Consider the following 15,903-nt stretch of genomic DNA (forward strand, 5'->3'; position numbering starts at 1 on the left):
TTGGTATTAGCTTTATGCTTTCGGAAGCCAATGGAGGTCCTGGGACAGTTTCCCACGGAATAAATGTTGTTCTATGCTTAAAACCTAACACTTTATTCAAGCAACATGCGACTAAAAAGCCTTATTAAGTTACAGTGAATTCAAATGAGTGTTAGTATCAGAGTTGCATTACAGTTTGTATTGTGCGCTTTGTCATCTTGTAGCCGAATATAGCCATTAAACTATCTGAATAAAGTGCCACTCTAGTCGCTGCACTCATCTGGGTCTTTATTTGTCTTTGCAGGGGACCGGTTGGCTAACTTGCCCATCACACTCGCGTTGGCCCTGGATCTCCTCGCTCACGTCACCACGGCCCTTCCTCTAACAGCCAATCCCAACATGGAGCCCATCAAGGTCCAATCAGAAGGCGGACTGAATGTCACCCTCACCATCAGGCTGCTGATGCACGGCAAGGTATAACACAAAAATAAAGATGATTGTAGGAGGGAAATACATAGATTCCAAGCATAAAACAGATCTAACATTCTGAATGTGTGCGTGTGTGTGTGTGTGTGTGTGTGTGTGTGTGTGTGTGTGTGTGTGTGTGTGTGTGTGTGTGTGTGTGTGTGTGTGTGTGTGTGTGTGTGTGTGTGTGTGTCTCTGCAGGAGGTTGGAAGCATCATAGGAAAGGTATTTATCACAAACAAAACAAGCAGACCATGTATAGCATTAGCATTATCATATTACTTTGAGGTGAATCACACAAAAGCAATCTCAACCATGTCGCTTTTTCTTTCCCTTCCAGAAAGGAGAAACGGTAAAGAAAATGCGAGAAGATGTAAGCTGCACATTCCTGCAAATGGTCTATTATTGAAAACACTCATAATAAGTGTTTTTGCCTTTTAATCGCCTACTTATTGTTGCTTTTTTTCTCCACTCCTATAGAGTGGTGCTCGTATCAACATCTCAGAGGGGAATTGCCCAGAGCGGATAGTCACCATCACCGGGCCGACAGATGCTATTTTCAAGGCCTTTGCCATGATAGCCTACAAGTTTGAGGAGGTATAACATTCAGCATGTAAATTATACAAAGTCTGTTTGCACTTCACTGTACAATTGGTGTAGAAAGTATTAAGATCCTTAACGTTGGTAAAAGTCTAATACAACAATGTAAAAACTACTCTGTTGCAAGACAAAGTCCTGCATTGAAAAGTGTGTAAGTTTATTCATTAAATTGTAAAGGAATAGTATATATAATTATTTACAGTAATTTTATGTAAAACAAAATATCATGCTCATCTTATTATTTAAAGTAATTTTAGCTTTTTAATAAATGCAGTGAGTAGGAGTGACCTCACATTTGCATTTGGCTCCGTCATGTAGGACATAAATGTGCTGATTCTAACCTTGTAGAACCCTTTGAAAGTGGGCCAGTACTGTGTTTTGATTTGTGTGGCGGATCAGGACAATGTGTCTGCAAAAACACTCATAAGATAAACCCATTTGTAGAGGGAGTAAAAAAAGCGTATCCTTCGTGGTGATCATTTATTTAAAATGTAAAATTTTAATCTGCAAAGTGACTAAAAACCATAGCTCTCAAATACCTTCACTGGAGTAAAAAGCACTTAGTCATGAAGACAGCTCATTGGAGGCCTTGTATACTGTATTATATCACATGGAGAGGTATACAATGGCTGATTTTGAACACATTTAATAGTTGGAATTGGCAGGATTCTCTTGACCAAAAACAATAATTCATCTTTCATTACTGCATATAAATACATATAGGTTTGTGGGTAATAGATAAAAAAAAGATTTCTTTGCAAATTAAAAAGAGTGTTGTGGAAATACTTGCAAAAATAGAATTTAAAGTGACAATAATCTACATGTCTACACATACATGACGTGCTGCATTTGCATTCTTTCCTCTCAGGATATAATCAACTCTATGAGCAACAGCCCGGCCACCAGTAAACCCCCTGTCACCCTGAGGCTGGTGGTCCCAGCCAGCCAGTGTGGCTCCCTCATCGGCAAAGGAGGCTCCAAAATCAAAGAAATGAGAGAGGTACAGCAGTCTTCACATTTTACAGTTAAAGCTGTAGTGCATAACCTTTTCATTTAAATTAATGTGGGTTCCATTCAAGCCATCACCGAACGGGTTGACACAAAGTTGATTAAACCTATCAGCTCCACAAAAGCTGTTATACTGCTAAGAAAAAAACAGTGAAAGGCTTATCCTTATGTAGAAGCGAAGACAGTGTTGTTGTCATTACTCAAAATTCCTTATGGTGGCAACAGATACATACTGCTTTAATGCTCCAGTTTCTAAAGGGTTTCATTATCATCCATGAGATATTATTACATATCTCATATTTATCATTCACATAGTTCCAATGTAAGCTTTGCAAATCCCATATGAATGGCTCATACAGTTTGTGCATAATCCCCACTGTGTAGAGCTCAGAGCTATTTTTGCAAATATTTGCTCTGTGTAATGTTTTTAAACCATGTGTTTTATGTATATTCGCTCAGCTTTAATAAACAATGGTCTTACCTTCAGTCCACAGGAGCTCAGGTCCAGGTTGCAGGCGACATGCTCCCTAACTCCACCGAGAGAGCAGTGACCATTTCAGGGGCCCCAGAGGCCATCATCCAGTGTGTCAAACAGATATGTGTGGTGATGCTGGAGGTACAGTGGGGAAGGGAGGGAAAATATGAAGGAAAATTGTATCATTCTGTGATTAAAGCGCCTAAAAATGGAAGTTAAATTAGTTTGCTCAAAGTTATACTCCTTGCGTTTTCAGCCTGGTGTGTTTGAGTGACACTCACAGTAACTAAAGTTCTACCACTATCACTTTGTTATAGTGCTTTCATTAGGGCCATGTTCTGGCAATGTTGTACAGTACAGACAAAGAAATGCATGTTATTTTAATTAAAAAAATTGTCAAAAATGCTCTGCTAGTTAACAATGTTTGTATTAATTCCATTTAATTATTGATCTGATTGTTTCCCGTGTGTGCAATGTTGGAAAGTTAATGCTCATTGTATTGCTGCAAACACATTTATTTGCTTCTCAGCCAGCTACGAAAAAAAGGAGAGAAAAAAGGCTTGCAGCTACTTAACACAACTGTCAAATCTTCAGCTGACTCTCCTCAACATACAAGTCGTAATGCTTTTGGATCAAAGTGCCACACACTTCCTAGTTGTCTCTTCTTGCTCTGTTAATTTGAACTATCTGCACAGCCACAGTTCTCCATTGGGCCTTCATGATGGCACCTGGCCATGGATGCTAGGAGATATGTGACATGACTGTAAGTCGTCTAGAATATGGACTTGATAAAGAAAAAATATATTATGAGTAATGTAGACTCTAGAGTCATCATTATCCAGTTGAAAGTGATGTTCCAAGGTAAATCCAAGTTTAGTTTTTTGCACTGAACCACTATTTGGACTTTTTCCGCATGAACACACAGTGAAGAGCACTTTTTGTGTGTGTGAGTGTCACAGGTCGTCTTCCCTAAAGGCACTGGTCCCTCCTTTGGTCTCACTTTTTTATGCAACTTCTTTTTTTCTTTCTGTATCTCTCTTCCAGTTTATTTCTCTCCGCTCTAACACTCTCTCCACATCTCCACTCCCTTCTTTCTTCTCCCCCCTCTTCCTCAGTCCCCACCGAAAGGTGCCACCATCCCCTACCGCCCCAAGCCTGCCTCCACCCCTGTCATTTTCTCAGGTGGCCAGGTAAGAGCGGACCCACTGGGGGCGTCCACAGCCAACCTCAGCCTCTTACTGCAGCACCAGCCACTGCCTGTTAGTGTCACATGCCAGGTTTTACTCACTTCTCCTCCCCCTCCCTCACTTTGACCCCTACCACCACAACCCCGACTATAGCATGACACCATCACTGCTGTTTACTGTGTGCCCTCACTGAACCTCTCCATCACCTGCAGTCACTCAAAACCAGAACTGGGATAAACAGGAGAATTTCAAATCAAAACAGAACTTAACTGTCACATTTTTTTTTGGGGGGGGGGGGGGGACTGGCCATCTTACCTTATGAATTGATGAGACCAGAGGCAGGTGAAATCCTCAACTTTCGATGGGACTCAATGCATATCCTTAAAAAGGAAGCAAATTAACTAAAATAAAATAAAATAAAACTTTATTTATATAGCACTTTGCATAAGCAAATCGTACAGCAGAAGGTTTAAAATCAATGGGCGATCACTGAAGGCTTACCTCATGTAGATATGCTGGCAGTGTTGTTGTAATTCCTCAGAATTCCTCATGGGTGCAACACAAGTTACACACTATAGCTTTAAGAGAATCAGAAAAAGTTGAATTTAATGAAAAGACCAACGTAAAAGGTTTACATTATTCATGCAAAACCTGGCAGATCATGATGAGGCCTACCAACTATCCCACCTAAACAGAAACAAACCAAAAAGTTAAGTAAACTTACCTGTTCAAGTTATAAGCATGGACCAAAATGGTTACTTAACATATTGGTCATGTTCAGGTAAATAAACTTATAAAGGCAGGAGAGCAACATGTTTACACCATAGATAGTATAACACACACATCAACATGGCAGACAGTAGACAGTAGAGGTGTGTGGACAGCAGGCTAACACAGGTAAAACTCATTGGGCCCAACTAGTGACCTGGAGGTGAATTACAGGATATCTCTTGCATCTGACTTTGGCTGCTATTTGTTTAATTTGTGACTAAGTTTATTTTATCAACCATAAATTGTCATAAGAAAGGAAATAAATGTCAAAACAGAGCAAATGTTCAAATTTAAATAGCTGATTTGTTTTGCATTACTACCCATGATATTTTAATTTAAGTAGCTTTCAATTTGGACAAATCACCTAAAACACCCAAAATGTTGGGGTTTGATTTCATGATATGCAGAAAATTTCAGAAAATTCTTCACAAATTGGTATTTTGTTTAAAAAATCATTTGATAATCAACCAATCAATCATGCAAATGGTTGAAGATGATATTAGTTCAATCAGCTCTCCTACAGGCCTACATTGTCAGCCCTACACAGTATTTGACTACCATCACAATACTTTATTTTATCGTGCTAGGGTTATCCATTTAATACATGACTGATCAACAGTCAAATTAAATTCTAATTAAATCTAATCTAAATTCTCAACAATTAACAGGACAGCTTTAAAAGCAATTGACATATTTCCTTTAGATTCTTCACATTTATATATTGGACAATATGGGAAAAGTAACAATTATTAATTTTCAGTTAAAAATGTCTACAATCGCTATATTTTCATTGAGCTGACCACAGAAGAGACTTGAAATTAGATTTTTATTTTACAGAACATCTCTAGTTTCTGCCTTGGCTTATTGAATTTGATTTAAGCTCAGTTCTGACCTGCGACAATGTGCTGATAGGTTGAATCCCAGTACTCCTCTAAGGGCTCCTCTGGTTTCCCTCACACCCTTCCCGGTCATGTCCTCCCACTGTTGTTGAGTTGTCCCTTATTGATTTAGTTCAACTGGATCTGATTGATGAGAACATGACAGGGAGCCTGTGTAGTGCATGACTTTTATGTAACATACAAATATAGATCAAAAGATAAAGATTATTTAGTTGTAATATGTCATTTTTATTATAAAATATAATGTTTTAGCCGTGTTGTGTTATAGACTTGACAGTTTGTTCTTTAAAAAAAATCTATTGTATTCAGTTTATGTTTTGTTTTATGCAATCCCACGACATAGTGTTTTTGTGGGCTTGTTCGCATTACCATAACCCGATAACGATAAGCTCTTCTTCTCATGTTTGCAGGCTTACACCATTCAAGGACAGTACGCCATTCCACATCCTGACGTGAGTGCTAACCCCAACCCCCCACAGAGGCAGTCCACACACTGCACTCGCCACAATACCGCAGGCTCTTTGACTCTCTCTCTTTCCACCCATATTAATATTATATACTAATATTAATACAGCTTTTGTTTCTGATATGTTATTTCCTATATCTTCTATAACTTTTCTGACTCCGCGTCCTTTGCTTGGCATTAAACCTCATGGGGCCTTGGCCTGCAGTAGATATATATTTTTATATTTATAGTGATCTCCTGTTTCCCTCACAGCTAGTGGTTTTCATTTTCCTTCAAATCTGAGACCTGGAAGTTGCTTGATAAAGGCACCCTGTTGCAGCAGCGATTGTGTTGCTTTCTCAATTTATTAATTATTTTCTTGGAGACATGTAATGTATTTTTGAGGGTTGGCCCATTAAAAAAATAAAATAAACGGTATGTTGGAAATCAATAAAGGCTTTAGCGTACTATGATACTTTAGAATAAATAACTGAATACATCTTCACCTCATCACTTGATATTGTGGAAAGACTTGATGCAGTGGTCGATGATCAGATGCCATCTTTAGTAACTAGATTCTTGTCCCTGAAGGCCATCGTAGCTTCTGTAAATTCGCCAAACTGGAGGGGTAGAGACATAGCGTTACAATGTAGAACTTTAACCACTAGATCACGCCAAAATACACCAATATTACACACTACAACTTTAAAGCTCTGATCAGAATTTGCATCTGGATCAATAAAGTATCTATCTATCTATCTATCTATCTATCTATCTATCTATCTATCTATCTATCTATCTATCTATCTATCTGAATCTATTGCTTTGGTCTATCCAATCAACTTTACGAATCCAATCAACTTTACGAATCCCTTACAAAAAAATGTAATGTTGCCAGCGATTTATAGGAAATTACTCTTAAAGGTGAATATGATATGCTTTGGTAACATGCAATATGGTCCTACAAATATATCAAACTTGAGTCATTGACTCCCATCCACACATCCTAAAGTAGTAGAAAGCAGCACATAACTCAGGCCAAGTCCTCCATGAGCTTCTTCTTCTCCTTCTTATCTTCTTCTATCTATCTTTGTCTTTGTCCTTCACCTGTCTGTGTTGTTAGTTCTCCTCAGATCCTCTCTCTGCTCTCGTAGCATTTATCGAAACAGACCTGTATGTGTGTGCCTGAGTGTGTGAGTGTGTTTGTGTGTGTGTGCGTGTCTGTGTGTGTGTGTGTGTGTGTGTGTGTGTGCGTGTGCGTGTGTGAGTGTGAGTGTGAGTGTGAGTGTGTGAGCGTGTGCAAGCGAGTGTGCTCTTTAACGATGACCTCATAGCTCTGCTGTCCTCCTCCTCCCCCCCTCAGCAGTTGAGCAAGCTCCACCAGTTGGCTATGCAGCAAACCCCCTTTAACCCCCTCGGACAGACCACCCCTGCCTTCCCCGGTACGTACCCACCTACACGACGAACCCTCTTTACCAAAAGTTCCTCTCTCTCGTTTTTACCTGTAGAGAAAAAAACACATTCTCTTCCTCCTTTATTTTTCTCTTTTTCTCTTCTTTTCCTGTCTCTGTCCTTTCTCTTGTCTATTCTTCTTCTTGTCGTTTTCCTCCTAAATGGTCTCTTGTGGTGCACTGCCATTGACATGGCCTGCTGGTGGTCTGCTCTTGTTGATGTTGAGGTTTATTTTGTTCCTTTTATTTTATTTAATAAAGCCATAGAGCGTAACTTTTTTATATAAATGAATGTGGGTTACATGCATGCCATTGCCAAACGAGTTGACACAAAGTTGATGAAGCCCCGACACTGGCACATGAGCTCAGAAAAATCCCAAGAGCGCCCAAGAAACGTTTCAGTTTAAAGGAAAAACCTGGACCTACAGCAGAAGGTATAAAATCCATTGTTGGAATCATCGTAGGCTTACCTCATGTAGATTCGCAGACAGTGTCGTCGTAATTCCTCAGAATGCCTCATGGGGGCAACAGAAGTTACGCACTATAGCTTTGATGATGCTTTTGTGCTCCCCATTTACAGAGTAGAATTCAAGCTGTCAGGGTGTTGTAGTTATGTTTAGGCTCTGCTGAGGGCCGAGCCTGTCTTTCAAGTGACACAGAAATGCTGCAGCTCAATAGACAGAGACTGAAAAAAACTCCAGTTCATCAATTTAATCCCTTCATGTGCCAAACTCTATTTTATGTCCTCTTCCTTCCCTCCCCCTCTCTCTCTCTCTCTCTTTCTGTGTGTGTTCCGGGTCCAGCAGCAGGTCTGGATGCCAGTAACCAGGCCAGTACTCATGAACTCACCATTCCCAATGATGTGAGTACATTTTTCATAATGTGCAAAATAAAATTACATCATGCAACTGTGACAAGTGTCATTAGTTTCCCTTTTCCCTGACAAGGATTTATTACAAACAAAACTGCTAACAACACTTCCATTCAAAATTAAATAGTCTTTCAGAAACTGACAGGAAGTCCATTTTTAAAATTATATTATATTATAACAAGCCTCTATTTGTTTCTTTGGCTCTTCCTGGACATTTAAGTAATTGGTTTTAATTTAAATCTTTTGACTTCCCAATCACTATATACCTATTAATTAACTGTATTTCCTTAATTATCATCTTCAGCACCATAAGTATTTAAATACAATATCGCAGAGATGCTGTCTAATGCATTATTGATAATTTGTGCCAACATACTATACCTTTAAAGTTAAATTAAACACTTAAAAAATCCATAAAGGGTCATGTGACATTCCAACCCCCAGTGAACATTTATTTCCATTTACAGAGAGATTATAGAATGATGAACTCTTAGTTGATTGGTTAAGTTATCAATTAAATTCCCCAAATAGCTGCATGAAACATAAACTAAGGACGACAATGTCACAACTCTGCTTTGTTATATCGGTTAATGACGCTGACTGTTGAAGTTTTGCCAGCAATAAAATCTGACAGCAGTTCAGCAGAGATGTAGGACAGCCACGGGCACTTTGCTTCATAAAGTGAATCTCCCTAATGGAACAGACTTGTTGGACCGGAGAAGTATAAAAGATATAGCTAGCTGAAAGGCTGACAAGGACTGACCTGCACTCCCATGCATCGGAGTGGATCCACGTCCAGTCAAATGTAGCCTCGGATAAAAAAAAAATCTCTTTCATGGCCAATCCTCTTTTCTTCCCAGCTAATAGGCTGCATAATCGGGCGCCAGGGAACCAAAATCAACGAGATCCGTCAGATGTCTGGGGCGCAGATCAAAATTGCTAACGCTATGGAAGGGTCATCGGAGCGCCAGATCACCATCACAGGGACCCCCGCCAACATCAGCCTGGCCCAGTACCTCATCAACGCAAGGTCAGAACTTTGTTGCTTAAGTTTGACTTTTGTGTCCGTTTCTCTGCAAGTTCTTTCACAAACACTCATTTGCAAAAACCATCATCAATCCCCTTGTCTTTATTCATCTATCTAAACTGTTTTCAATTGATTGCTTTCCACCATTTTTGTTGTGTTCTGCTGGTCTCTGTTTAATCATTTGGTGTGGGTTAATATTGAATAAACTGCAAATAACAATGGGCCCTTTATGAAAAGCAATGTGGAAGTTAGGACATCCCCTTATTTAAACCTCCTGCGAGGAACTTTTCAATTTTCATGAAAATTTCCATTTTCAAATGACCTGTTTATGCCAGGCAGAAAAGAACATCCTGTGTTTATGAATGGTGCTAAATCAAAGTGAACTTTGCTTCACCATCATCATATTACCATTATTAATCTGACAGTCACATATAAAAACATTACCTCATCTGGATGCATCCTGCTGTCTCTCTTTCACTCGCATTCCTAATGAAATGCACACACTACTGTCAAGCGCTAGCAACGATCTTTAGGAAAAAACTGAAAGTTCCTCATAGCTACTTAAAACTTTAACTCTAACCATTTAGTTGTTGAATAGTTCACAGCCTACCCATTCATTATAGTTGGGATAATCTAGTTAAATATGAAGCAAAATATTTGTATTCATTTTTAAAATATTTGTTCAGATAGATAGATAGATAGATAGATAGATAGATAGATAGATAGATAGATAGATAGATAGATATGATAGCATGTCACTCCCCTCTCTGCCCCATTTCAACTCTGTCTCTACACTATCAATGAAGCATAAAAATGCAAAAAAAAAAAATTAAACATTGAAATTATTGCTGACCATCTCATGATGCCCCCTTCAGGTTCAGAGACGTGGCGGCCATGTGGAACGACCCATCTTCCATGACCACATCCTGAGCTCCCTGACTGGCTCCTCCGTTTGGCCCTTTCCAGTGACCGACTACCGCAGACAACCCTGATGAAGCCCTTCGGACTCTGGCTATGGCACTCCGGAAAAAAACCCTGGCCTCCTTCCCGCCCTGGTTCTAAAATTGTTTATATGTCAGGGAGGGTTGGGCGCTAATTTTTTATTCCAGAGAGCCAAATTAAATTAAAAAAAGGAATTCTCTGTTGATTAAGTTTTTTTTAGAGAACTGTTGAAGCATGTTGAATGTTTATTAGGAACAACTTGTGTTAATCTTTCTCTCTTCTTTTCTCTCTATCTATTGCTTCTTCTCTCTTTCGTTCTGTCAGTGCTGCGTCATAGAACAACAGTATAAAAAAGTGCTAGTAAAAGATTTTTCTAGAACGTAGTTATTTGCATTATAACAGCTGCTCAGTGATGCTATCGGCAGAGTGTGTGGTGGGATGTAGCCAAATTCATAAAATTTTGACAATGTATTTTGAAAAAAAAAAACTTTGGACTGTTCTGCATTCGTCCTAATTTGCATCTCTGTCCACGTGCAAATCCAATCTCTACCCGTGACTCTTTGCTGCATCACATGACCCTTTTAAGCCAATGGTATCACTCCTTAGCCTCCCTTCTCATGTTAATTTCCTATACTTACATTTATCGCTTATATTGCATGTGTTCAGTGGTGTACCGTTGCGTATTTGAGTAAACCTGTTCAGTGTACGTGTTCCTTCAAAATGTTAATTATTATATTATTAGAGCTCCTTTTCTTTTTCCACGAGACTTTTTCAACATTTTTGGCCATTCACGTCTAGTCCTACACCCTGCCCAAATGATAACCTTCCGACATAGCCTCCTTTATCAACACCGATTATTAGTATTTATAGATGCATGAATGGGAATTAGTGAAAAATCAGTGGCTAAAACACTAACTGAAAATTGCAATGATTGTTTACTATTAATATACTGTATTTGTTTTGTACAAGGACTATTGTGACTAAGCACATTAGTCGACTACGCGGCGCTCATGCAATAGACTATTCAACACTTTACTCTGGACTGCCTCTGGTGTGAGGGGATTTAATTGGACTTAAAAGCCAAGTGTTGTGTCCAAACCTTCCGGCTTCCTTCCCTCGTTGGGGAATTTTACTTTGGGTTTTTGAGAGAGCGGGAAAAGCGAAGGAAAGAAGCCGGATCTTTGCGTTTTGGACAAAGCCGAATGGTATTTTTTGGGCCAAGGAATGTTCAGGGGTTCATTGGGGGGAACCCAACAGGGGCCTGGGCGGACTCAGTCTCTTTTTCAAGATTGTTCATCTTGTCGTTATATTTTAATTTATTTAATTTTTTGTCATACGGTTGATTTGACGCGTTAGGTTTGAATGTCTTTTTATTGTCGCAAATATGTCAGCAACTTAATTGTTTTTGTTTGAAAAAAATTATGACAGGTTGGATGATAATGAACCTGCTTAGCTGGTTTTTAAACAAAACCAGCATGTATTTATTTATGGTGTGGTGATGCACATATGACTTTTGTTTTATTTTGTTGATCATGACATTCAAGCTAAGTTAGTTTTGTTGTATTGTATTTGAGTTTGAGAGGGAGGTGTGGATGATATTTGTTATGATTCAGTATTTCAACCATCCCTAATGCATTCTACTCATATGGATGCTCTAAATACTATTGGACGGCTTGAGCCATCTCATTTAAGAGCTTCAGCTGAGCTCAATTAAGTTTTGACACGTACAAACAGCTGTTGAATGTTATTGTCGAATCACATTATCTACTGTCCAACACAGCAACATTCTGCTTTTTCAGTGTCTCCATTTCTTCATATAGCCTAGATAGCCATGTTTTTGTTTTTATTTCCAAGGAAAAGTTTGATATTTTAGGAAATACACTTATTCGCTTTCTTGCCAAGAGTTTTACGAGTAGATTGATGCCACCCAGTATGCTTAATATGAAGTGACTGCCAGCATTTGGTTAGCATAGCTTAGCATAAAGCCAAGAAACATGTAGTCGGAGCAATCTGGTGTTTTAAAATAAAATAAAATAAAATAGTTTACCAGCAGATAAAGCTTAGTAATTAACATCTAAGGCTAATAGTTCCCCTTTGTTTCCAGTCTTCATGCTAAGCTAAGTTAAGCTTGCCAAGCTAACACAATACATATATTTAGAGGATAGCTATATCTTAAAAAATATGATAAAAAAGAGCAAATTAAACCCTGTGAGGACCTAAATATGATAGAATAACTATTTTTCATTGTCCAAACCTCAGTATTTGTACAAATTAAACAAACAAGATAGAAACCGAGCCAGGTTACTGTTTCCCACTATGTTTGTGCTGAGCTAAGCCTGCAGTATTTTCGTATTTAGCACACAGAAATAAGTTTAGTATCAATTTACTCATAAAGCTTATCAAGTAAAGTGGTAAAGCAAATTTCAGCGAATAAACTAACTTTTTCTTTAACTTTAAGCGCTTTGATGACGTACAAGTTATTATGTAAATGGACCAAATGCTGTATCACTATACTGAACACCATGCATAGTCATTAATTATTCTGCAATAATTCTTACATTTTGATGTGAACTCAAGTAGTAGTGCTAGCATTGAAATCATAAATTTGTGTTTTATTTCTATTTTTGAGTTGTCATAGCTTGTACTTCAATGAATAAACTGAAATTATGTTTTTAGGAACAGTTAGCTAATACCTAAGAGGGCAAACATTCCCATCTATACTGTTCTAGTAAAGAACATCCTTAAGGGTATTACGGCTTTTATACAACTGTTATCAGTGCATGTGTACCATTGAAATGTCTGCTTCAAGTTAGTACACATATGTAGGAATTAAAAACATAAAAAAACAAGGATCGCTAATGCTTTTAAGCACTGTTGGCAGGTGCATTGGACAAAGATCTTCTTGTGTAATATGAATTTGGTCACTAAGCAGGAATATTGAGTTGTAAGTGATGGCAGTGTGATTTTAATTACATCAATATTCATGTGTTACTCAGTGTTTGAAAATTGTATTTACATTTGTGTATATTGCTGAGTATACTACGACTTTGAAACAAACTGCAACTAATGCAATAATAGGGTGCGATGTGCAATTATTTATTCAATTAATTCTATAGCATAGATACAGGAGAGCTGTGTGGCTTGTTGAAAATAACGATTTCTTTGAATTTTATCCACAACAGCGGGGGGAAAAAAAGGAATGACTAGACGTGTTTTTTTTCAGCTTTTGTTTGTGTGTATTGCAGTTTTGGGGAAAAAAGTGATAGAACTTCGTAACTATTTTTGATTGATTTATTTGCTATGTGCAGATCTATATTAGTTGTGAGTAATTACATAGGCTTTAATTTCAAAGTGTTGGTAAGTATAAAAACAAATAAAGTTTCATTTTTTTCTTTCTGTGACTGGATTTTCTTGCTCTTTATTTCATATAATTTCTACTCTTTCCCTGTGCACACATAAAAGCCTGGTGAACCAGTGACAAGAGGAAATCCCGTTGGGAGATATCGATAGATATTGAATAAGGCTAATCAGTCTATGGCGAAGAGATTATGGTAATACGGTTTAAATGGGAATTGTATCTGTCCTCTTTTAGAAAAGTCGTGTGACTTTGCTAGATCAAACAAATTTAAATCAGATTTTAGAAAAGGCAATTAAATATTACCGTGATTCAATGAAGCGCTGCAGCAGACTTATTGTTTAGAGCAATTGTGGTCAAAGAAAGGTTCAGGGACGTCCTAAGGTCTTTTAGTGAAGGAGCGCAGCATAATTAGAAATAACTATCATATCTTATAATTAGAACTATTCATTTTAATGTAATTTTAATTTGTCCTAATTTGACAATGAAAAAGAATGACTACTGCAATCATAGGGTTCTCTCTAGCCACATTTTACGTACAGACAGTTACATAATTTAACAATATATCAATGATAGAAGATATCATCTCATATTAGGGTCCTCTGGGATGAAATCTTATCCCGAAATGCAAATGCTGTAATACCATTTCACTATATCCTAGTTAAATGACATAGATATTATTAAACAAGGTTTCCAAGATTTTGATGCATTCTCACTGAGGAATTTAGTTTTAGCGAGTTCAGTGATTAACTATCAAATTACACTGCATGACAATATCCATTGCACTTTATCTCAATTTGCTTTTATCGATACATCATCTTTCCATTTCTGCAAGCATAAAACCCCCTTGCCAACATGGCACACAGCTCGCGTTATAGAATTTTTTTTTTCATATATGTATTAGCATGTTCCATCAACTTTGACACAGACTTTGATAAAAAAATTTAAATTCACTCATAAGATGAAATTCACGTATCAAGGCCCTGACACGCCGTTGACACTTTCCCTTTTTTCTCTGTAGCCTTTCATCCAATCAGTCTACTGTATTTGAAATCCCACGGTTAATGGCGCACTCCCAACCTTTCATCCAATCACTGCAATTTCATCCCTAGTCATATTTTCAAACACACACACGTATAAATTCCACTTTAAAATTCGACAGCAACTGACAGATATAGGTTAGATTCAAAGGTTTTTCCCGCTATACAGTAAAATACAAATTTTACCATCAAATTCTATTCCAAAGGCAATGTCGATAATCCTGTGCTTTTCTTTCTCCTCCATAACATGTGATACACCATCTTTTGTGCAATTAAATGATGCACCCATGTAGGAATACATCTTTGATTAGGCAGAAGAAAAAGTTTCAATTGCTGACCTTTCGCCAATAGGACTTAAACCCAGCAGTTGTGAGCATTGAGGGATTTGAGGAAGATTTATTTCATCTCAACCTTAGGAGATATTTGGATGTTTGTCTGTGTCTGGATATGTTCTAAGTCAGAGCAGATGCATATTGACATAGAGCTCGTCTTATTATATGCTGTTTGGCAGAGTAGTAAAAAGTCTGTCTTAAGGGAACAGTGACGGCTTAAAACAGAGAATGCCAGAGAATGTAGTTTTCATGCTGGAAGGGATGGTAATACCCAAAGTTTTATAAGGCTTCCGGTTCAGGGGATGATAAGGATTTTGTGGTGGGTAGGAGCAAGAAAGCTGTCTGAGAAGTTGATCTGTAGGCAGGCAATAAACGCTGGCAGTGATCCTGCAAAGAGCTTTGTGAGGGGTGAATCTGAGTTTTACGGGTCGCCCTGTAGCTGACCCCATAGCCTGACCGTATGTTACTATATCACAAAATCCTGCAACACAACCCAACTCACAAATGTGTCATGCCTGGTAAAGATAGGATATTAATTTAGACTCAAAACAAAATAGATGCTTATGTATGGATTTACAATGATAAAGTTGCTTTGAATGCATCTAACCTATACTGTAAGGCAGTGGTTCTCAATTATTTTCTGTCATGCCCCCCCTAGGGGACAGAAATTTTTTCGCGCCCCCCCTAAATTGAAATACTATTGAGAACCTGCTAATATGTATTTATTTATCTGTACAAAACCACTGTATGAGTTTCTGGCATGAGCATTCTGCATACAATCACCTTATTATCAAATTAGATAACAAAAATTAGCTGAGATAACTTCTGCAGCAAAAAAAAAATCAAAGTTCAGTTTATTAGCTCAATTTGTTTGCATTTCATTCAAAAAAAATTTAAACTGTAAACATAGTTAAGGTGGTGTTTTTTATTATTATAATAGGCCAATAGGCCTTCTGTGATGCGATAACCAATAATTAATTAATGTTATTATTAGTCTACTTGCTTGATTTCTTTTTAAATAGCCTACAGAGACACTTGGAGACACATATGGACATT

At 37.9% G+C, this 15,903-nt stretch overlaps 1 protein-coding gene across 2 annotated transcripts; it reads left to right on the top strand.

The window, feature by feature from the left end:
* Positions 1 to 378: 378 nt before the first annotated feature.
* Positions 379 to 10,108, top strand: LOC307270001 (poly(rC)-binding protein 3-like; the record flags this gene model as incomplete). Of its 2 annotated transcripts, none has more annotated exons than XM_080053124.1 (12): positions 379 to 453; positions 646 to 669; positions 785 to 817; positions 925 to 1,041; positions 1,913 to 2,044; positions 2,540 to 2,668; positions 3,643 to 3,786; positions 5,795 to 5,836; positions 7,196 to 7,271; positions 8,090 to 8,142; positions 9,012 to 9,181; positions 10,054 to 10,108. In XM_080053124.1, the coding sequence occupies 12 exons, from the start codon at positions 379 to 381 to the stop codon at positions 10,106 to 10,108; spliced, it is 1,050 nt and encodes a 349-aa protein (XP_079909250.1). The 2 variants fall into 2 exon arrangements, with proteins under 2 accessions (XP_079909250.1, XP_079909251.1); XM_080053125.1 differs by having other exon boundaries at positions 3,643 to 3,717; positions 7,193 to 7,271.
* Positions 10,109 to 15,903: the final 5,795 nt, after the last annotated feature.

This window comes from Ammodytes marinus (assembly GCF_949987685.1).
Source record: "Ammodytes marinus genome assembly, chromosome: 24".
NCBI lineage: Eukaryota > Metazoa > Chordata > Actinopteri > Uranoscopiformes > Ammodytidae > Ammodytes > Ammodytes marinus.